This window comes from Bos taurus, chromosome 9 (genome assembly GCF_002263795.3).
Source record: "Bos taurus isolate L1 Dominette 01449 registration number 42190680 breed Hereford chromosome 9, ARS-UCD2.0, whole genome shotgun sequence".
Taxonomy (NCBI): Eukaryota; Metazoa; Chordata; class Mammalia; order Artiodactyla; family Bovidae; genus Bos; species Bos taurus.
Window position 1 is genome coordinate 27,961,092 of NC_037336.1, and position 24,365 is coordinate 27,985,456.

At 34.7% G+C, this 24,365-nt stretch overlaps 1 protein-coding gene across 50 annotated transcripts in view; it reads left to right on the top strand.

Moving 5' to 3' along the window:
• The window catches only part of TRDN (triadin), a 415,031-nt gene that overhangs the window by 259,919 nt on the left and 130,747 nt on the right, over positions 1–24,365 (top strand). For 49 of the 50 annotated variants that reach the window (XM_059890081.1, XM_059890082.1, XM_059890083.1 and 46 more), the window contains 2 exons: positions 13,163–13,216; positions 17,919–17,948. In XM_059890081.1, the coding sequence (XP_059746064.1) occupies positions 13,163–13,216; positions 17,919–17,948 (84 nt within the window). The remainder of the gene's footprint in view (positions 1–13,162; positions 13,217–17,918; positions 17,949–24,365) is intronic. The other variant, XM_059890095.1, reaches the window with a different exon arrangement.

Here is a 24,365-nt window from a genome sequence, read left to right on the forward strand (position 1 = left end):
AACTTTTTAAAATTAGTTTTTACTATAGTTACATTATAGTGTTGTGTTAGTTTCTGCTGTACAGCAAAGTGAGTCATCTATATGCATATATATCCCCTCTTTTTTTATTTCCTTCCCATTTAGGTTCACCACAGAGCAATGAGTAGAGTTCCCTGTGCTATTCAGTCGGTTTTAATTAGTTATCTGCTTTATACAGTAATGTATATATGTCAGTCCCAATCTCTCAATTCATCCCACCATGCCCTTCTCCCTTTGGTATCCACACGTTTGTTCTCTATGTCTGTCTCTATTTCAGCTTTGCAAATAAGTTCATCTGTATCATTTTTCTAAATTCTGCATAATATTATATGATATTTGCTTTTCTCTTTATGACTTATTTCACTCTTTATGACAGTTTCTAGGTCCATCCAGGTCTCTATAAATGACCCAATTTCATTCCTTTTTATGGCTGAGTAATATTTCCTTGTATAAATATACCACATCATCTTTATCCATTCCTCTGTTGATGGACATTTAGTTTGCTTCCATGACCTGGCTATTGTAAATAGCACTACAATGAACATTGGGGCACATGTACAATTAATATTCTTGTAATAACAATACACTAATTTAGCATGATACTGCAATATTGACACTATTTTATGCCCAACAAGATAAGTAATTAAAAGGCAGCCTTCTGTTTTATTATTTTTGTTACATGAAATAATGCATTTCTTTCTTGTTTAAGTCAAATAATACAGGATTTTCTGTAAATTGCTATCTGGGTTTCCTGGCAGCTCAATGGTAAAGAACCCACCTGCCAGGGCAGGAAATGTGGGTTCAATCCCTGGGTTGGGAAGATCCCCTGGAGAAGGAAATGGCAACCCACTCCAGTATTCTTGCCTGGGAAATCCCATGGACAGAAGAGCTTGGTGGGCTACAGTCCATGGGAGTCACAAAAGAGTCAGACATGGCTTAGCAACTAAACAACAGCAATAAAGTACTATAGAAATTGCTTGTTAGTATTGCTATTGTTATTTTTTTAAGGCCAGAACTGTTTGTATTAAAAGATTTGCCTGTGTTTGTATATGGCTATCAAGATGATTTATAGCAGGATAAATGAGAAATTATCTTCTCTTCATTGTATACATATAAAATATACAACAAATATACTATAACATTTTAAACTTTATATTAATTTTTATAGTTTAAAACTCCAAGAAACAATGACATTAAATGAAAAGAGTTGATAAGACTTTCTATGTTGAAAACATGCTGGACTAGGAATCAGAGTGTTTATGACTTAGCATAGGCCTACCTGCTTGTCTGATAGGATTGTGACATAAATCAAATGAAATAATTTATGCAAAGGATTTTAGAAATTCTACTGATGCACAAAAATTTGAAATTTTATTCAAATACAGAAGTGAGCTTTACAATATTTTGGTGAGCACTTTCTAGAACTTAATGTGTCATACATTATTGATGTCTGTGAAATACACCTTTGTTGAATATAATATGCAGAATATTCATAGGTTTTGATTTTTTTGTTTTCTGTTATTCTATTTTGGCTTTTTGCTTTGTTTAAGAAATATCTGATTATGATTTTAATCTGTATATTTTTGTTTATCTGATCTTCTAGAAAATTCAATAACTAGTGGATGAAGAATCTATAAAATTTTTAGAAATTTGGGTAGACATATATTCCCAGGACTGATATAGAGAGTCAAGTATGGGCAAAGATAAATCAATATTTTGAACATTTCAGCACAAAGTACTGAGGTACCACACTAAGTTTCTGCCTACTATTCAAGAGATAGAACATCCTTCTTGGTATTAGTCATCTATTGAGTGTTCTCTGGTTCTAGAGCTAGAAATTTTGGGTTAGATACATGTGTTATGTTGTGCTTAGTCACTCAGTCGTGTCTGACTCTTTGAGATCCCATGGACTGTAGCCCGCCAGGCTCCTCTGTCTGTGGGGATTCTCCAGGCAAGAATACTGAAGTGGATTGCCATGCTCTCCTCCAGGGGATCTTCCCAACCCAGGGATGGAGCCCTGGTCTCCCACATTGCATACATATGAAGATTGCCATTAATATGGGACCATTGGTGGAATGTTCAACCCTTCTGTGATAGCATTTTCCAGTAATTTGTCTGCCATGTTATCAGGGATTTTTTTGAAATCAGGTTGACTTCTAAAATTTTCCATCACTATCTAAGCTTGTTTTAGAGATATTTGATTATTTACTAAATCTCAGCTCTGAGGATTTAACATGTTAGCATCTAATGCATCCTTAATTTTTACCTTCTCCCTCCAGCCCCATCATATAATACAGGAACTTATTCTGCTTGCTTCTGAGATTTCTTGTCAGTGTTAAAGTCCTCAAAATATTTCATGCTCCACAAAAAGTCAATTGTAATTTCATCTTAACATAGATTTTTGAACTCTTCTTTGACTTCCGAACTCAGATATGTATAGTAGTTCATGTTTATAAAATTTCTCCTGCCATCAAATGGGTCTTGTGGAATCCTGTCCGTCTATGGGGTGTTGGAGATGGGCTTTTTGGAAGGCTTACAGCTCCAAGAGTGGGTTTCAGTTTAATCATTTGTTAGAACAAGATTAATACCCTGCCTTTTACCAAAGTATGTGGGAAGGTGTTTTCACTGACTTGCTCTCAAATGCCTCTGTGCATCTTGCTCCAGTAATTGAATATTAACTCCCTTATTTGTGCATATGAGCGTGGATTTTGAATATTTGAAGGTAGAGACCGGCTGCTAAAGTAACCCATTATGCTTCATTGGCTGGTCCCCAGGGAAAGCAGTACATTTGCTACAATATGTGAAAATGTGGGCTTCAGAGCAATGTCAATCCTCAGTAACCTCAGCTTGTCATTTTACTGTTAAGAGAACCTGTAGGCTTCCTTTTAAGTATCAATTTAAGTTTAAATCTGCATCCTTGACATTGGGAACTACTGTTCCTGAGAGGTGTACATAATTCCCTTCAACACTGATGGAAAGGAGAGCACAAAGTGGTGAAATATCCTTCCAGGGAGGACAACAATGTGAAGCCCATTTATTTCTCTGGATTGATCATGTGTGAACTGCTAGTTACAGCATTTGAGCTCTTAGAGCTCTGACACAAATGTGCGCTAAAGAACAGATCATCATGAATTACAATAAATCCTCAATCTCTAAAATTAGGAATAAATATAGATGATTATCTATGATTCTTGCAGTGACATTTCATCCTAAATGTGTAGTGCATATTTTCCCAAGCATCCCAGAGATAACAAAAAGCAAATAAAATCACCTTCATGTTTAAACAAATAATTAATCGCGTACTTTACATAATAGATTAGAGGAAAAACCTCAAACATGTGGCATCTATCATAATACATAGCTTCAAAAATTAGGTGTCATTTCTTCGAAGTATTTTGCTCTTTATCAGTGTTAGTAAAGGCTGAAGGATAAGATTAAAATCTTTATATCAGATAGAAGAAAATAATCAAATATTACTTTCTGTCTTAATTAGATCTGTTAACTATTTGCCAAATAGTCCTCTTTAGTTTTAGAGAAAAAAAGATTGCCTTATCATCTTGATATATCAGAATACTTATATACAATGTTTAATAATGAAATTTTATGCATTAGAAAATCTGAGTCATTTGAATAATAAATTGAATCTCAAATATTTTTCCCATTTTTTCTCTCAACTGTCATCTTTTATATCACTATTTGCTACTTGTTTTTACATTTTTCCAATTATTCCCTCTAGTGGTTTTTTTCTTCTTTTTCTTCTTTTATCTCAGATTTTTTCTTTATTTAATAAAATTCCATTTTCAGTTAAATTGAATGTATTTTGAATTTGGATGTCTTCCTTGTACTCATAATTGACCACAATATTGCCCTTGCAGGAAATAGTTGGGCTTGATTCACATTTAATAGGGTAATTTTGATTTCCAGAGGAAGAGATGCCTTTCTGTCCACCTGTGCATTTTACTATGCCCTCTCTCACATCATGGGATCTTGCCACCTTAATAGCTTTCCCACTTCCAAGACTTTTTTTTTAATTCATTTATTGGTTGCATCATGGCATATGATATCTTCGTTCCCTGACCAGGTATGGAACCTGTGCCTTCTGTAGTGGGAGTGTGGAGTCCTAACTGGACTGCCAGGAAATTCCCCCAGACTTTTTAATATTTTTACCTCCATCAAGTTTTTCTCTGCTCTCTTCAAATAAAATAGGAGTCCCTTATTTTGAAAACAGTGCTTGCTTGATTTTCCTGCTACCTTCAAGCCACTTTTTCCCCCCTGTGGTTTTTTGCCACATTTGTCAAATAAATGACTTACACGCTTCACCTTGATTTGGTCACTGCCCACCTTAAGCCCTTAAAGACAGATATAGTATAAGCCCTGACAGTTGGCTTTCCCTTTTTTTAGCGTAAGTGCCTGACTTAAGTTTTGGTTTCTGAGCCATCCGCTTCAAATAAGCGAACACCTCCTAGATGGCTATCTCAGAGTGGTACCTTGCTCTGGGCTCACAGCCTACTTCCACACTCCAGGCTTCTTTCTTTCTTTCTTTTTAGAGATCTTGGTTTATTTCAATAACCAATCATTTGGGCCGCTTGTTTTTCCCTCTTCCCAAGACTTTTTTTCCCTGAAAAAAATTCCTGCTGTTACGTTTTATATTCATCAACAGTGAGCCCAGAAAAACCTTGACCCCAACAAAGGCAGAGCTCCAGGTTTGCTAACCCTCTCTCTCTCTCCTTCTCTTTCCCCTCAAGAACTTGTTTTGTGACCCCCAGATTGTGTCATGTAATTTCCAGGACTGATAAGTAGTTTCTGACCCTTCGGTGGTTTCCTGATGATTATTGCTGAAGGTGTCTTGCACTCATACTAAGAATATCAAGGCCTGTCCCGACACAGCAAAGGTTATCAATAGGCCATGACCAGCATAAAACAATAGTCCCCCCGCTATTTGCATCCCAATTCCAAAATCATGTTATAGATATAAAAATGAACTCTTTTTATTTGATCCTGAGGTTTATTTACTCGTTTTAAATATCCTCTTTCATTGACCTTGTTGAAATTAACCTCTGATTTGTTCTTATACCTCATTAACCAGCATTTTTCTCAAGGTAACTGGAGGCCTTCTGTTTGTCCATTGAAGAAACTGTTCACTCTCACTCTCATAACGTTAATTTAACCTTTATGCAGATGATGTGAAAATCTCCATCTCTCTTCGAAGGCCATATATTTTCCCATTGTCTACTCAGTGTTTTCACTTGAAGTTACTCTATTATCTCAAACGCAATATCTATTTGTGTTATGAACTTCAATTAAATTATATTAAAACCAGTTCTGTTTATCAGGGCCCAAACCTGTCATATTTTAATAAACAGCCTTCTTTTTCCTCCTCAGTACATGTCAGGCACATCTAGAGAAAAAGAAAAAGAAGGCTGTTAAATGTCTGACTTCTTATTTTCTTTCATCTCCATGAACACTTGCTTAGTCCTAGACATTATCATCTTGCAACTAGAATACTTTGGTGACAATTTACCTGGCTCCTGTGCTTCCTTTCTCCTGACAATCACAGAAAGTCTTATCTCTTCAAAACATTGCTATAAAACTCCCTTGCCCAAAAATGTAATAGGTCTTAATGTTGTAAGAATAAAGTACACCTCATTTACTGAGATTTCAAGGTTATTATTTTGACCATAATTTACTTTTAGAGAATTGAAAACTTGTATTTTTACTTCTTATTAACACAAAGGAGACTCTTCTGCCCCAGACAGATTGATCCACAATCCACAGGAATACTGAATCAGTCACTCAATTTGTAACTTTTCTTTCCTTACCCCTGTGACTCTGTACTTTCCTTCAAGCCTTACCTATTTCCTGCCTCCTTAAAAATTACCCATATCCAGAACTCAGATTACTATATTTTTCATTTAGCGTTTTTTATACAGTATCCCTAACCAGACTAGGGGTGGAACTAGTCCTTACAGTGAGTATTATGGTCCCTGTCCCCAGCAAGCATGAGTGCAATAAATATGGAAGCAAGAATGAGTAATAGAACTCAGTAATTACTTGGAGAAAGGTTTTCTCATTTAATATCAAATTGGAAGTTGTTCAACCATAAACTGTCTGTTAAACATGAGGACAAAGTTCAGCTGAAAGTGTTTCTTTAAAAATATAACTTAATTCTTCTTTGGATTGCTTGATTTAGGACTCTCTATTAAGGATTCTTCTTTTTGGAAATCATGCTGATTTTCAGTGTAATAGATCTGCATTTTATAAACTTAGCCATTTTTACAAAAATGGATTCTCTTTGAAGCGGATTATAATATCTTCAGATTTTGACATCTGCAATATTGTAGAGGAAAGAAGACTCAGTGAGTCTGAGCAGTTTTATTAGGATATTTCTACCCATTTCGTTTAGAATTTCAGGCATATAACAATGCCTTTTTTAAACAGCTTGTCTCCTAATCATTATTCATGTATCCATATAAAATCATTGACTAGATGCCTTCTAGTGCCAAGAACTGTGTTAAAGACTTAAAAATAAATCAGTCTTTGCTCTCAGTTTTTGCTTCCACTATCCACATATATAGGAGAAGGCAATGGCACCCCACTCCAGTACTCTTGCCTGGAAAATCCCATGGACGGAGGAGCCTGGTGGGCTGCAGTCCATGGGTCGCTACGAGTCGGACACGACTGAGCAACCTCACTTTCACTTTTCACTTTCATGCATTGGAGAAGGAAATGGCAACCCACTCCAGTGTTCTTGCCTGGAGAATCCCAGGGACGGGGGAGCCTGGTGGGCTGCCGTCTTTGGGGTCGCACAGAGTCTGAAACGACTGAAGCGACTTATATATATGTATATATATATATATACATATATATATATTTTCATATGGATACATTTGCATTTAACAATTCTGTTTATTTATAGCATTCCCTGATTGGGTAATGAGATAAAAGAGATATGTGTGTATTTCTTATTTTCTAGAAAATGAAAAACAGAGTAGTAATATTCATGGACACTGTTTACTAATATTAGAACAATATGGGCTAGTGATTTTTTATTATTAAACATGTATTTATTTTTCTAACAAAAATGGTTTTGACAGGTTGAAACATGACATGTTGAACAATATTATCAATGAATGGATTTAATTTTTTATTTTTCATTGGTGGATAATTGGTATACAGTGTTGTGTTGGTTTCTGCACAACACAGCATGTGTGAATAAGTATACATGTGTCCCCTCCTTCTTGAACTTCTGTCCTGCCCTGGCACCCCAACCCACCCCTCTGAGTTGTCACAGAGCACTGGGTTTAGCTACCTGTGTTATAAGGGGCTGGTGGTTTTAAGGGCTGAATTTAGATCATGATGCTCCATGATATCACTTAGTGAGGAAATCACTCTCCATTCCATGTACAAGTTATGGGATGGAGAATCTACCAACACATATCTTAATTTTTAAGACAAACTTTACCTGAAAAATATGACTGAACAGTCACAAATTTTGTTTTCTTGATATGTTTATGTAATAATATATAGAGAGAATAAAATAGTTTATTTGCTAGAATAAATTATTGACTCTTTAAAAATGTTGTTTTATTTTGCTTAAAGAGCCAAAATCAATTTTGGGTGGCTCACTCATATTGGGAATAGAATAATTTTTCCAAATCATAACATTTATTTCAATAAAAGAATCAAGTTTCTACTTGAGTCCTAATTGTTCTACGAGAATTAGTCCAAAGTGCTTGGTCAAAATATTTGCTTTTATGATTTGATCAAAGAAAAGAGGATCATTATTTGATTGTAAAGGAAGACTACCAAGGTAAGCCTCAATAATAAAAGTAAGAGATTTGCCATCAAAACATAACATAGGTAATTTTTTCAAATACTCTTCACTTTGTTCATAGTCACTGATTTTAGAAAGGTGTTATAGAAGTAGAAAGGGACCTAGAGTGATCATCTGGGACTGCCTTTTTGCTTTAAGCAGATACATTGAGGACCTCTCTAAAATAGATATGTATCTGGCATCCCCAGGAATGGGACTCACATCTTCCCATGGTATCACATTCCACTGTTTTACTAGCTGTATGGCAGGAGGCATTATCTTGATCTAAATGGAATCAGCCAGCCAGCCTTGCCCCGACATGCCAAATATATTTTTCAGTGAAAGGCTAATTGATCTGTGTCTCATTCATATCTTCTCTTTCTATTAAAACAGGTTTCCTTCTTTTAATTGTTTAAATAAATTTATACCTTGATCTTCAACTCTAAATTGTTAAATGTTTAAGAAACCTACCATTCTTACACATTCAGAGAGCTACGTGATGCCTTGAGAGGAAATGCCTGATTCTCTAATTGTAAATATTCTCTCTGATATTTTCCAGTTTCTTTTCTCCTTAAGCTTGCTTCTCTTCAAATAATAAGGAAAAATCTGACCCCATGTGTACGTAGAAAATGTAGGTAGATTTTCACTTAAATTTAATCAAACATCAAAATTATTTGTTTCAAATTAAGAAATACTTAATGTTTTTTATGGAAAACATAGTCTGTATTCTTAAAGATTAAAAAAAAATCAGGACTATATTTTAGCAAACCTTGAGGAATCTTTTTTTCCTCTGATTTAAACTCAGTAATGCTATGCTACTAAATGAAAGGCTATTTAGAGTCTAAGGCAAATACAACCTACAAAACACATTGCTTAATCAGGTAAGATTTTCTGGGAAAAAAATAGTCTAGCTAAATTATGCTACCTATTGTAGCGATGCTGCCAGTTTATTCAGATTTTTAACCTCTAGCAATAACAGATTATTTTGATAAATTATTCATGTTTCTGCATTGTGCACCTTTTGCAATTTGCATATCTGGCAGCAAATAGGCCCACCTTTCAGGCTTCAGTCCCCATGGTCAGACAGGATGGCCGAAGGCTGCTTCATGATTAATTTCATCTCAGTGGGGTTATTATCATACTGAAATGTGCAATACCCCTGAAGTATGCTTTCCTGGAGCTACAAGCACAAGAGGTTTAGTTAGCTTAAGAGTTCTTAAGTGTGTAGTAACTTTTAGCTTAATTGCCAACCTTTTTCTACTTGGGGAGTATCTACACCTAAAAATAATACTGGATCTTATAAGACTCAAAAATAAAAATTTAGAGATTCATTTAGCAGCTCCTTGAATTGCAAGATAATTTGTCATTAGTTTCTTGTATATTACTTGAAAAGGATGTTTATTTTTGAAGGATCAAGGGGGTTTTTATATTGTTTCTCTTCTGAACTAATAAATATTAATTTTTCTTCTGGTTTGTGGAAAAGTCATTTGACTTTTCTATATTTAGTTTTCTCACCTAACAGTCTAAATGCCTTGTACTATTGCATAATTAGTGACAGACAGGTTTTAAAAAATGTTTCTAGTCCTTTTTAGAAAATTAATAAAAGGTTGAGTCTTAATTTGAATCCTAGGGAAATTTTTTGTTCCTTAAATGTTTTTAGTTTATATCTTTAAAAAGAATTTCTATATTTCCTAATCTATGAAAATTAAAAAGAAATGTGTTTGAAATAGTGAATTCTGCAACTTCCCAAATGTAATCAGGGCCACAGTATGTGCTAGTGAAAATAAAATTCTGAAATTTAAAATTAAAACACTTTCTGAATAATACAGGATCATTGAAGAGAGAAAAAAGGAGTTCAGGTTAGTTTTGTGTTATCTTGAAAATGAAATGATTTATTAAATGTAATGTCTCATTTAAAATCAGTCAACTGGAATTTTGGTCACTTTCATAATTAGATTTTAAAAATACTACATTTGAATCCTACAGTTTTCAACTAGAAACATTTTTAAAAAGGTGTCTGTCACTGAATTTACAAAACTACATTTACTGTTAAAGTTACATTTGAATCCTACATTTGTGAGCTCAATGGATTCACATGTCACATTGAAAGAAGTCAGAGTATAAACAGAGACCTGTAGATGAAAAGTTTGTGATAATAAACTAATATTTAGACTTATATGCAAAATTGATTTCTTAACAAAATGTTTGCAGACTCACAGTATTTTTTCAGTTTGTTAGATGATTGTTTCAAGCATAAGCAATCAGAAGACACTAAAATATTTGCCTAATCTGATTCATAACAATTTGTATAAACACAACATGTTTCAGGAAGCTAGGAATACTATCAAAGTACAATAAATATTTTTATAATTTCCTGTTAAAATATTCCCAGGAGACTTACACTTACACTTACATCTATGTCCATCCTGTCTTTGATTTTGAACTACAATATATTATTTGTGGATTTCAGAATTATTATAAACTTCAGTTGAATTTTCTCATTGTTCTGGGTTTTTGTTTAAATCACTATTTTATTTCCAAAGTATAACTATAAAAATTATCAAATAAAAACTTAAAAATGTAATAAAATTTTCATTTGGGATGTGTATAGTAGAGGTAGTGAGTAATACAGAGGAAATAAGACTGACTATCACTTAATTTTTGAATGAATGTTGAGAATACCAATGAGAATGGAGCTTACTATACCTTCTTTATTTTGTATATATCTGAAATTTTGACTAGTAAAAGGCTAGTGTCATTTGCAGTTGGCAGTAATCAAAAGGAGGCCAAAAAGTTATATGTAACAAAAACTTGTCTGTCAGGATTTAATTGTTTTTACTGTTACAGGGTTTTAAGAAGTCTGGTCTTCTTAATGTACTTTTATGGTCTCAGAGTTACCCTGTTCCTAAAGCCTTGGTTTTGAAAACTGAAATGCTGTACACAAGCAAATGTCAAATCTTAGCACCTCTGTATGTGTCCTCAACAGATCTGAGACTGAGAGATGAGTTGAATGATCAATGAGAAAAGTTATTAATAAGGCCCTGAGAAAAGCTATCTATAATTCACAACTGGGTATACTAGGTGGTCTAACAGAATCTTAGACATGGAGAAATCCTTTAGGATCTGTGATCTAAGAATACAGTTAAAAAATAAAGAAAAGATAGGTGGAAATTTGACTATAAAATGCTAAGGTACTTTGACGGTGGTTTTTAAATAGTTTGTTTTTTAATTAAGAGCTACTCCACAATTCTGATATGTTGAGATCTTTAAGTAGTAAAACACCTAGGCAGTCTAGATGCTGATCATTTCTTTTTAACGCTCTTTCTTATGTATTATTTTATCCTTTTATCTACCTTTTCATTCACCAATTATTTATTAAGTCACCACTAAATGCTACTTATAAGGTTGAGGAATTCAGTTCAGTTCAGTTCAGTTGCTCAGTCGTATCCGACTCTTTGCGACCACATGGACTGTAGCCCATCAGGTTCCTCTGTCCATGGAATTCTCCAGGCAAGAATACTGGAGTGGGTTGCCATTTCCTTTTCCAGGGGATCTTGCCAACCCAGGGATTGAACCCTGGTCTCCTGATTTGCAGACAGACTCTTTACCATCTGAGCCACTAAGGAATCTGCACTATCTAAATATAAATCTTAATTCTGATTTGAGATCATCTAATCTAGATGTGATAAAGATAGCACTAACATGATAGCTGCATGGAGTTTTCTTCCAGGTAAAAACAAATTAATAATAAAGAGATCATAGGTAGAATGGACTAGGAATTTAATTTTGGCAAAATACATTTTGTCTAAAGAAGTAAATTTAGTTATAATCTAAACCATATATGTGGATCAAAAATATTTATTTTATATAAAAACAGAATGAAAATTTACCATTTTCATAACTATGATTACAATACAGATAAATAATTATCTTGAGGTAAAGCATAAATTAAAATTAAACCTCTTCAATTTTGGCCAAAGAAACATGGATTCTTTGCTTGATTCTTGGCCAAGTTATTCAAATGCAGTCTTGTTATTTTCTAACTCTAAATAGAATTGTAATATTAAACAATCTGTAATCAACATTTGATGACAATTAAATGAAAGGCTGAATATGTGTGTATATCAATTACTGCATTTACACCTAGCTTAGTACATAAAAATAATGGATCCTAAATAAATATGTGGTAAATGAACATATAAAGATTAATATCTGAAACAAATGACTAAATCTTCCTTCCCATGTTGTTCAATGAGAATTCAAGTATTGAAAATGCAGTAAAGACAATCATGAACAATTAGTGAAGTGTGCAATGATCCATTCCTTTTTAAAATCTTTATTTCTCCTTTATTTTTATGCTAATTACTCAAATAATATATTCAATTATTTACAAGTGGAGGGGTTTTTTGATACTCTTGTTTCTTTCAAGAGAACATTCTGAACAAATAGAAAAAACAAACAAACAAAAACAACCAAATCCCCTAAGACAAGAAGGAGGAAAAATTCAAAATGAAACTTGCTGATTCTCTCACAACACATATTGTTGCCCAGGGCCATGGTTATGTTTATGGGCACCACAGTTGTACAGGGAATGAAATATTCAGTCAAAGGCTGGTGCTGGAATTTGATTTTCCTGGGCTTTAGTCAGTCACACAGTGACCTTCAATGAGCCACTTTATTTATGTCTAAATGCTCCATGCATTTCAAAGGGCTAATAATACAGAAACAATATGGAAAGAATTCTGAGAGTTTCAAAATCAGGTGCTAAAGCAAGTGCAAAGTATCCTATGGTCAGTTAACAGTGAAGCAAAACAGTTTTGGGGAACTTTATTTTATTCTTTTATTTGGTATATTTATTTTTGTCTTAGTAAGCCTAACTCTGAGCACTTCTCCTAATAATTGTGTTCATTTCTTAACAAAAATTTTGAATGCCAAGGACACTGTTTTGTGGGGTTTTTTTGTATTTATGCTTTTAGTTTTATTTCCTTTATGTAATGAAAAAGAAATGAAAAAAAAAAAAAAAACAGTAGCAAAGATTAGTAAAACTAAAAGCTTGTCTTTTTTTTTTTTTTTTGAGGTATGCCTGTGTTTTTATTTTTATTTATTTTTTTAAATTTTATTTTATTTTTAAACTTTACACTATTGTATTGGTTTTGCCAAATATTGAAATGAATCCGCCACAAGTATACATGTGTTCCCCATCCTGAACCTGCCTCCCTCCTCCCTCCTCAGTGTTTTTATGTTTGTTTTTATAATTTTCCTTTTTTTTGTTGTTACATATCTTTCTCAAATAGTATCTCATGGTAATTTATTTCTCTTTTTATTCATAAGAGCCTAGCAAAGCCCCAGAAACCAAACAAGGGACAATAAAAGTTGCAGCACAAGGTAAGCAGTAAAACACTTTTAAAATTGTTAAAAAAAAAAAAAAAAAAAAGGTCTTAGCACTTTATTGACAAAATCCAAGCTGTTTATTGCAGAATAGCACCATCTGCTGGGTCATTATAGAAAAAAATTTTTTGTTGCATGAAGATACACATTTCAAGTACATATTTAGTAAATGGAAAAAGTGTAACTGAGAGTAGTGCCGTATTTGCAGAGGAGACAATTAACAACCCAAGAATTCATATCCTGACTCCAAATATGTTGCTGAGCTTTTCCTTTTACTACCAAAAATAAACCATAGATTAATTGATAGTTGGATAATGATGATGATAATGCAGACAGACACAAATATATACATTTTCCAGTGTTTTCAGGTACATATTGTAATTACTGTCATCCTAGAAAACTCAGTCAGAATATTATTAAATTAGTATTACTTTATCTGTATACTAAGACTGTAAAAATCAGGTATGACTACAAAGGAATCATCCTATATTTTATGAGTCATTTGTGAAAACTTGCCCTAACATCGTTAGGGCATCAAAAGTGGTTTTCTTCAAGAGATCTTTAGAAAATATAATGATTTTTAATTCATCAATTTGGGAAAATTACTTTAATTTTTCTATAATGTTGTTTTTTAACTATCACCTGAAATCGCATCCTTTGAGAAAGCTATTCTAACTCCAGTGTCTGCTTTATAGAACACTCTTAAAAAAGGAAAAGTAAAATATTTGCTGGAGAAAATCTTTCTCTCCTATACCACATTATGGGGCTTTCCAGGTGGCTCAGTGTAAAGAATCCTTCTGCCAAGCAGAAAACCTGGGTTTGATCCCTGGGTCAGGAAGATCCCCTGGAGGAAGAAATGACAACCCACTCCAGTGTTGTTGCCTGAGAAATCCCAGGGACAGAGGAACCTGGCAGGCTATAGTCCATAGGGTTGCAAAGAGTAGGACACGACTTAGTGATTAAACCACCACCATGCCACATTATACAGTATTGACCGGTAAAGGAGATGTATTTAGGTGGTGGGACATTTGTTTCTGGGCAGAAGGCCCTTGTAGCAGACTTCTCGGCACATGACATGATTACATTTGATCCAAAATTTTCTGTTACGTTTAATCCTGAACCCAACTGTATGTTGAATCAATCTAGTGAACATTTGATAAAATGGGTTGACTAGCCATCAGACCAATGAGGCTGTATATAATATATATATGCTAGAATGGTTAAGAATTATGATTTGATCATTATTCTTCTTTAGAAGAGTTCTGATAAGGAATGTAATAAATAGTATGGGAAAAGCAGGGCAAACATCATCATCTCTTTTGTGTTTTCTATTCATGAATAAATTCCGTAAGCGAATGTCTACTGGTTCAAGAATTACTGCAGTTAAAACACATAGGTTCTTATGAAAGAAAGCACAATCACCCAGCACAGTCTATCTTTTTTTTTTTTTAGTTTAATTTTATTTTATTTTTAAACTTTACAATATTGTATTAGTTTTGCTAAACATTGAAATGAATCCGCCACAGGTATACATGTGCTCCCCATCCTGAACCCTCCTCCATCCTCCCTCCCCATACCATCCCTCTGGGTCATCCCAGTGCACCAGCCCAGAGGTTTCTGAAGGCCATGGTGGATGTGGAACTATGATCTGAGGCTGGGATTTAGTGTTAGTTTAGCCTCATTTTAGAGGGTACAGGGGAGAGAAGTGAAGAGCTATCTGGAAATCTACTTCAAACTTGAGCTTGGGGCCATGGACTCTTTACTTTTACATTCTAAGTACATTGGATAAGGCAGCCTCAGAACTTATTCTTTAAGAATAAAGGATTTATTGTCGAGTGAATAATAATGTAGAGTTTTGAAGGCTTGTTAGAACTATCCTTTTAGGGAGATTGGATGAAAGTGTTGATTGAACACCGTGTACAAGGCAAAAGTTAGGAGATGGATATACGTGTTCACTGAATTGTAATGACACCTCAAAGCAGGGACACACCAAATAGGGATGAATGTCACTTGTGCTGTGCACAGACTCAGTAGACCCTTTGTAGACAGGTTTTATAACACCACAGCTGCCCAATTAAATTATTCATAGTACTAATTAATATTTGCAAGTTCTCCGTGTGAAGGCAGCTTAAAAACAATGGCAATATTGCTATAGCAAAGACTGATATCTTTGTTGGATAAAGTGGTAAAATTAACAGTGATGTTTATAGTGGGTTAAAAGTAGAGTTTATTGTTTATTTCTTTAATTTTTATAACTAAATATTTTAAACCTAGTTTTAGATAAATTCTGTATGTGTATGTACATATTTAATTATAATTAAGATTTAGCATGCTTTTTTTTTTTTTTTTTGGAAGTACATTTAGCATTTAGTGTTTTGAGGCGCTGAGAAGTCTATGAAATGAAGGTCTCTATGCTATAAGAGATTGCAATTTGGAGACTGGGAAACTTTAAGTAATAACACAAATTGGCTACCTAGTAGTGCTAAGTTGAATTGTAAAGATAATAAATGCCAAAGTATTTTAAGACAAAGTGATTTTCAGGAAGTGGGATTTCTCATGAGGGAGAGGTGATGACTTGGATTTGTAGCATGACTGAAAAATAAACTGGAGGAAAAAATGCATTGTTGGTAAGTGGATGACTTAAGTAAATATAGAGTTAGTGGTAGTTATAAAAGGTTGTTGTCATTATAAAGACATGAGACATATGTTGTTTTAAGTTATTTATTTTTTTAAAGAACCCTCTACCTTCACTCTTTGATCCTTCTTGAGAGAGGTTATAACTTAAATTTGGGAGATATTGTGGAGATAATTGTAAGAGAAAAACTAAGCAAAATCCTCTTTGCAGTATCTAAAAGGATAACACCATTCAATTCTTGTCCTTGTTGTACAAGCTCCAGGTAAAATGTGAACATTTAAGCAAATTAGAGAATCAAATGTATACATGGTGGGTGATTTTTGAAAATTATGCAGTTTCTTGAAGTAAATTCTTATTTGTTAAGTAAAGAACTAACTACAAATAAGTCTATTGAGTCAATTCCAAAGAATTTGCTGAAATAATGGCTGATGGCTTTGAAACCTATTGGCCAGTGTTGATATCCTACAGTGCATCTTAGTATCTTCATTACTCTCCTTATCATATCATTGGAACAGGTGAATGTCTTAACTTAAAAACAATATAGGTATAGATCCTCTCTATATTTTGTGTGTTATTAATTAAAACTCCTTTAAAAGAAACAAATGTGAACCAAATAGAATTAATTTACTTGTGAATTTACTTTTTTACTACAAAAATAATGCCGTGTTAATAACATTTAGAAGATAGATAAAAATGACCTGTTATACATTAATAAATTTAAGTATATTCCTTTTGAGTCTCTTGTTCCTGATTTTTATTCCCAGTTCTGCTACTTGCTCACAGTCTGCTACACAGTGTGAACATGTGTAAATCATCCGATGTCTCTAAGGCTTAGTTCCTTACTCTGGCCTGCCTTTCTCATAAGATTGTTATGACGGCCAAAGAGAGAATGTACACGAAAGTGTTTTGGCAATTGTAGCACAAAGTATAGATCCAGTGTAGTCCTGGATATTGGTTGAAAGTGGTCCCCCAAATTCTAATCCACTCAAAAGGAATTGCTTTAAGGGATGCACACAATCTCTGATTCAATTAATGTGGCTTAAGGCATCATAGATTTGGCCCCAGAACGAACGTTACACAGAACCTAGGGTCACCTTGCTTGGAACAACTCCCAGATGACTGAATGCCTCCCTCAAATGCTTCCAGTAACATTTATAAACTATAACTTGGATCCTGTTTAGACTTGTGATCTAGGGTTAGGTGAATTCCACCACAGAGCAAGTCAAGATTCAAAGGTAATTAAAGTGTGCTATGCCTTTTCTGTTTGTAAATGATGGTATACATTTGCTAAAAGGAGGGTGGAATTTTTAGTAACTCTTTCAGAAATGATACATTTTATACAGGTATTATAACTATGTATAATAAACTGGTATGTAATTCTTCAGTAACTAGGCACAAATAATTTATATATTCCATTATTTTTGCATAGATTTAGTTCATAGATCAGTTGGTAAAGAATCTGCCTGCTGTGCAGGAGACCCCGGTTTGATTCCTGGGTCGGGAATATCCATTGGAGAAGCGATAGGCTACCCACTCCAGTATTCTCAGGCTTCCCTTGTGGCTCAGCTGGTAAAGAATCCACCCGCAATGCGGGAGACCTGGGTTTGATCCCTGGGTTGGGCAGATCCCCTGGAGAAGGGAAAGGCTATCCACTCCAGTATTCTGGCCCAGAGAATTCTGGGAACTACACAGTCAGTGGGGTCTCAAAGAGTCAGACATGACTGAGCGACTTTCAGTCCTTTTATTTTAGAAGTGATTGTGATTTGCTCAGATATAACAGTTTCAAACCTAAAATGGAATTATGCTAAACACATTATTTTAACTACTTGTCTGTGTAACAGCATATTTTTATTCTTTTTGTTCTGTGTTTATATCTGAATTAAAAAAAAACTTCATATGAATATTATTTTCAACTTACTTTCTTATTTTCAAATTTGGGTGAGTTAGTTTGTTCACTGATAACCACTAAATTTATGAATACATGCACTACATTCGCATGTTCCCAGTTTTCTGAAGAATAGTTATTTAATATGTTTTAATGCTATTTTCTTTCCCTTATTTCAGCACCTACTAAAAAAGAGGAAAAGAAGGAAGGTATGTTTTATACAGAGTTCCTTTATGCTTTTTATGTGAACGAGTTACCAAAAGTCAGAGTGGAAGTTTGACTGCCAGCTTGTCTGTGTTTACTTTGGATCTATTATGTGCATATATTTTGTGTGATTGTGTTTTTTTCTACATCTCCTCCCACTAAAGGGTGAACCACTTTTTTAAACAGTAATTTTAATCTAATATTTCTCAATATGTAGGGGGTGAAACACCATCTCTCAAAATCTTGGGCCTTCTATTTCATTAGAAATTTTATTAAACGTCAAAAATATGTAAAATATAGACCAATTTTCTCATAGCAACTACTTATATCTGTGACACTGACAAGCGATTGATGTTACTTTGTTCTATTAAGTTGCAAATAAGTCATAATCCATCCCTTGCATTCCACCTCCCTTTGTCAGGGTGTCCTGATATGGAGTCATTTATTCTCTGTTGCCAAAGAGAGACTGCACCTGATGGACTTAAATGGGCAAGGAAGACTTTATTCAAGACTGCTGCAAAGGGGTCAAGTGTGTTTACAGTAGGAGAAATTGAACTCTCAACTTTAACTCTCAACTCCTACTTGGGGTAGGAGCTGGTCAATGTGATGAGGCCCTTTAGATTTCCTAATTGTTCCCTGGGAAATTAGGCTCCTACCCTTCCTCATTGACTGGCATATAGGACTATGCATCCCCTTAGATGATTATATTCCAAAGTGATATCTTACAGATCTTGAAAAAGGTATTTCTGGTTGTAAAAGATTTATGTTTCAAAGGGACAGAGAAAGAATTTACAATTTTCTAAAGTAAATGCTCTGATAAAAGGGAGGTCAGGGGCCTGTAGTCAAGAAGGACACTGTCTAAACTTTATTCAAGCTGAGAAGACTGTTAAGGCCCTCTAAATCTCTGTGATTCTATTTAGAGATGTTTCTAATGCACATCCTGACTAGTAGACAGGATTTCTAGATATCACCCCTGTTCATCTAGGCTTATTTTCTCAGTGAAAAGTCACATGTAAAGATAAGCAATCACTTCTGACTTTGAAAATGACAGTTATTTTCTAATTAGTGTTCATCTGATCTGAGAAAAATAAGATAAGTGTTATATTTTAAATTTAGTTGTATCAGAATTTTACATATAAGAGCTTGGGGAGGGGGGTCACATTCTACTTCTGTTAAACCAGAATCTAAGAGTCAATAGATCTGAGGAGAAACTGTTTTAGTTGGTTATTACTATTACATAGTATCATAATAAAGTCAACTAATACATATTAATGTACTTATTATCAAGGCATAGAAGTCAGTATACATATACATGGGAAATATTTCAGCGCATTTTAGAAATTATATGATTTATATGATGAATGTTGTGGTGTGTATAAAGAGATCTTACAAGAAAAAAGAGATAGTAGGTCCTGACACAGCTTTGACAGGCAGTAGAACAGAGAGGCACAAGGAAAATGGTCTCATAGCAAGTCCTCAGAGGCTCATCCCCTTACGTTCTAGAAGGACACAAGGCATCCTGCCAGACTCAGGATTAGCTGTGGTTCAGACTTTTGCCTGAATGGCATGCATACCTAGAACAAAAGTTGCCAGGGCACCGTGGTGGAGCCTATGTCCTGCACTCTCACCACGTTCTTCCTTTAAGTATTATGCATTTTATGTATAGCAAACCACTTTCAAAAACAGATACAATGTGCTGCTATTGTTCTTGCTATTATCGTAATAGATCTTGCCCTCGCCTTTTCCTTCTATGAATACTCAGTGTTTTTAGGGCTCAAGATAAATTCTCTTTGCTCTGGAATGTTTGATCCTCCCAATGAAATATTTTTTCTCTTTCACTTATAGTCCTCCTTCAGAGTTAAATTCTCTTTGCTCTGGAATGTTTGATCCTCCCAATGAAATATTTTTTCTCTTTCATTTATAGTCCTCCTTCAGAGTTTATGTGTACCTCCTTAATATTATTTACCTTATGCTCATTGTACTTCTTATTCTTTGCATCATTTTCATTCTATTCTAATTGACTTTAAGACTTTGATTAAAGGGACCATCTCTTATTCACTTTTATCCCCTACAGGGACTAACACATTTCCTTAGTTTGTACATTGCTCAACAGATATTTATTATGAATCATTAATATCTAGGAATCTTAAGATAAATATAGCCACAAGAAATATGAGCAGGCACTCAAATTTTCACAATGCAGACAAGGAAGGACTTTTTTTTTTCAATTGGGAGTTATATTTAGTTCAGTCACTCAGTCCTGTCCAACTCTTTGAAACCCCATGGACTGCAGCATGCCAGGCTTCCCTGTTCATCACCAACTCTTGGAGCTTGCTCAAACTCATGTCCATCAAGTCAGTGATGCCATCCAACCATCTTATCCTGTGTCGTCCCCTTCTCCTCCCACCTTCAGTCTTTCCCAGCGTCAGAGTCTTTTCCAATGAATCCATTCTTTGCATCAGGTGGCCAAAGTATTGGAATTTCAGCTTTAGCATCAGTCCTTCCAATGAATATTCAGGACTGAGTTCCTTTAGGATGGACTGGTTGGATCTCCTTGCAGTCCAAGGGACTCTCAAGAGTCTTCTCCAACACCACAGTTCAAAAGCATCAATTCTTCGGCACTCAGCTTTCCTTATTGTCCAACTCTCACATCCATACATGACTACTGGAAAAACCACAGCTTTGACTATATGGACCTTTGTTGGCAAAGTAATACCTCTTCTTTTTAATATGTTTGTCATAGCTTTTCTTCCAAAGAGCAAGCATCTTTTAATTTCATGGCTGTAGTCACCATCTGCAGTGATTTTGGAGCCCTCCAAAATAAAGTCTGTCACTGTTTCCATTGGTTCCCCGTCTATTTGCCATGAAGTGATGGGACCAGATGCCATGATCTTAGCTTTTTGAATGTAGGAGTTATATTACACTGAGCTTTTTAGGTCTAGGAATTTGCTAGTCAATTATTAACAATATGGGGCTTCCCAAATGGCACAGGGGTAAAGAATCCACCTGCCAATGCAGGAGATACAAGAGATGTGAGTCTGATCCCCAGGTCAGAAAGATCTCCTGGAGTAGGAAATGGCAACCTGCTCCAGTATTCTTGCCAGGAAAATTCCTTGGACAGAGGAGCCTGATGGACTACAGTCCATACGATCACAGATTTGGACATGACTGATCACACACACATTAACAATTTTGTCTTAAGCGTATATTGTCTCTAGCTGCTACTTGAGATGTACTAGCAGATCTAGATTGATCTCATTCATCTAACACCAGCTTCATTGATGAAATTCTAGGGGCTGGAAAACCTGTTTCAACACAGGTTATGTTCTGAAGGATACAACTCCATTGAGAACTAGCCAGATAAGATTTATTATTTACTGTAATTAGGGCAAAACTGAATAGAGTTAAACCCATGTGAGAATTGGTCCTAAGTTCTAGGACTTTATCATTGAAATTTGAAGAGGAGTCATGCTAAAAAACAATGCAAAGTCTCTGATATTGTAATTGAATAAGGATGTCAATTGGCAAGTTCCATATACACACACTCACAAATGGTATACTTCATTACCTGGTTTATTAGCCTATCAGAGAGTTAATTTTTCCCTTTAATTCCAATTGGAATTTCATTATTCTCTGGCATCATTATGAACATAATAGAGCATACCTGATACACGGCTAAAGTTGAATGAGTGATGAACAGATTGCAAATACATCACTGCCTTTAAATCACAGCTGCTGTGGGCCTCTATGTTCTTAATAGAAGATTGTTGTTCAGATTATTGGGCAGATGGCCTATAGGGAGATATATTCAGCAAGTAAGTCTTTATAATATTTTAAGCCATCTCAGCAGGATGCTGAGAGAGCATAATGAAGTTTAGTAACATGAGTATTGAGGCCTGGTACTAATGGCTCTTCAGGGTCAGTATGTGATCTTCCAGTTTCAAGCATTGTATTTTTGGTTGCTCAGGTATTTACTTATATAAATCTTCTGCTCTGTTGACTCCTAACGAAGAGACTTGTAATTATGATGACATTTTAAGTACATTTCACTATAGCTCCCAGTTCTCACAGCAAATATATTGAATTTTTTAAAGACCAATTTGATTAGATCAGTAAATTAGATTGATCCAGTTAAATCAAAAATAGCATGACTTGTTATTTTTTACACTTCTACTTTGTGAAATGTTTTCTCTGTTTCAACAAGTGATATACATTACCTGACCCTGGAGTTCATATCCTTTTCTTTCTTTTATTACAGAACAATTGATAGCTAATACAGTATTTTATCGGGGCTTCCCAGGTGACACTGGTGGTAAATAACCCACCTGCCAATGCAGAAGACATAAGACATGTGTGTTAGATTCCTGGGTCTGGAAGATCCCCTGGAGGAGGGCATGGCATCTCACTCCTGTATTCTTGCCTGGAGAAGCCCATGGACAGAGGAGGCTGGCAGGCTACACAGTCCACAGGGTTGAAAGAGTTGGACACGAGTGAAGTGACTTAGTACACACAATATTTTATCTATTCTTACTACCAGAGAAAAGAACAGTAGATTAAAAACAATGGGAATTCTAGACTTACCCATATTGTATTAAGCTTTTCACCCCTACCCCGTGCCAGCATCAAGTTTAAAAACAGAGGGATTGAAAATAATCCAGTTCTAATAAGCCCATTTTATCCTCTGTCTGTTCTACCTTTCTTCCCCGGCTTCATCTTCAATTGCAGTTCTGAATGACATGTGCCCACCATAATCTTTCAGTGGTTTGCATTAGGCTGTACTCTGGGCTCAAAAGATTGCTCGGTGAGAATCACAGGACCTCTCAGGGATAAATCCTATTCCAGTATACTAGAGCCAAACTAATTAATAACTTGTGTGGGCCATTGAACTGTTCACTTCACACTTCCAGCCCATGTAATATGAGAATTGTTGTTGTAATATGAGAATATGTCTCCAAATAGAAGTGACATTATAGCTAAATACGAGTAAAATGACAAATGGCATTTATTGCATTCTTGTATGGAGTTGTTTATGAAATATTTTTCTAGTATTTGAATTACCTGCTTACATAATTAGGGTATTTACTCCTGAAGGAAATGAATGAGAAATTGCTTGCAGAGCACATTTGTTTTAGATCACAAATCTCACCCACTTTATTATACTTCCTGGTGAGAAACTGAATAGCAAGAAAAAGATTGTTTTTTGAGGGTGAGGTGGCAGGTATTAAGAAAAATTTAGTCAGAAGTTCTTTTTACTAACGATGCTAAGCACAGTGGTGTTTAATAAATATTTACTCAATAAATAAGTGTATAGTTTCAAGGATATGTTGCTTAAAAATAAGGTTTGTTTTTCTCTTATACATGAAATATAACCCTCTTACAGAAAAAAAAAGAAATTCAGAAAGAAGTTGCAAAACATCATTTTAATGACTGTAGTTTTCAATTATGTGTATATACTATGAATCCCCTGAACCATTCTCCTACTGCATGGAGGGTACTGATTAATACTCCCATTATTTAGAGGTATAAAACAATGTCAGAAACAAAGCATCTTTCTATGAGATAGGTTTGCATTTTTCTCCTTGGAAATCTATAAGTGAAATTATTGCTTCAGAAAGCATGCTCATTTTAATCACTTTCTAGATCTTTTTTTTTCCCAAGTTGCTCTCCTAAAATGTGTTTTCATCTTTCTACTTCTATGGAATTGTTATTATTTTCACCACACTATTTCTGTTGCTGATTATCATTTTCTCATAAAACAATTCAGTTGACCATCTAACTGCCTTTTGTGAACAGTCTCCTACTCACTGTCATCTTCAGTCATTTTAGGTCCATTTGTAAATATAATCATAGTCTGTCTATGTCACCAAAAAGCACACAAATCCATTAACTAGCCAAATGTTAGTGAATATCTGTTGGCGTAGGTTCTAAGCCAAATGATCGTCAGCCAGAGAACAGTTTACCTATCTTGTGCAAGTGCCAATTCATCGTTCATTATTATTATTCTATTTTCAATAATATTCAGAGCATTCCAAAGCTAACTTACAGAAGAGGTAAAAGAAAAAATAGGATAAAATATTCTAAACAAAAATCTAAGTTAAAGTGCCTCTATCCCAACAAAAAAAAAAAAAAAAAGAAAGAAAGATGCCTCCATCCTAAAATATAGAGAAGGAATTGGCCACCCACTCCAGTATTCTTTTCTGGAGAACCCCATGGACAGAGGAGCCTGATGGGCTACAGTCCATGGTGTCACAGGAGTTGGAAATGACTTAGCGACTGAACAACAATCCTAAAATAAACATGTTTTTAAAAACTTGTTTTTAATTTCAAGTGATAGGAACAGATAGTTTCATGGTATAAATACTGGAAATAATAAATTTCTCAGATATAAGCTGAATACCCAAAAGACTAAAAATTAAAGAGAT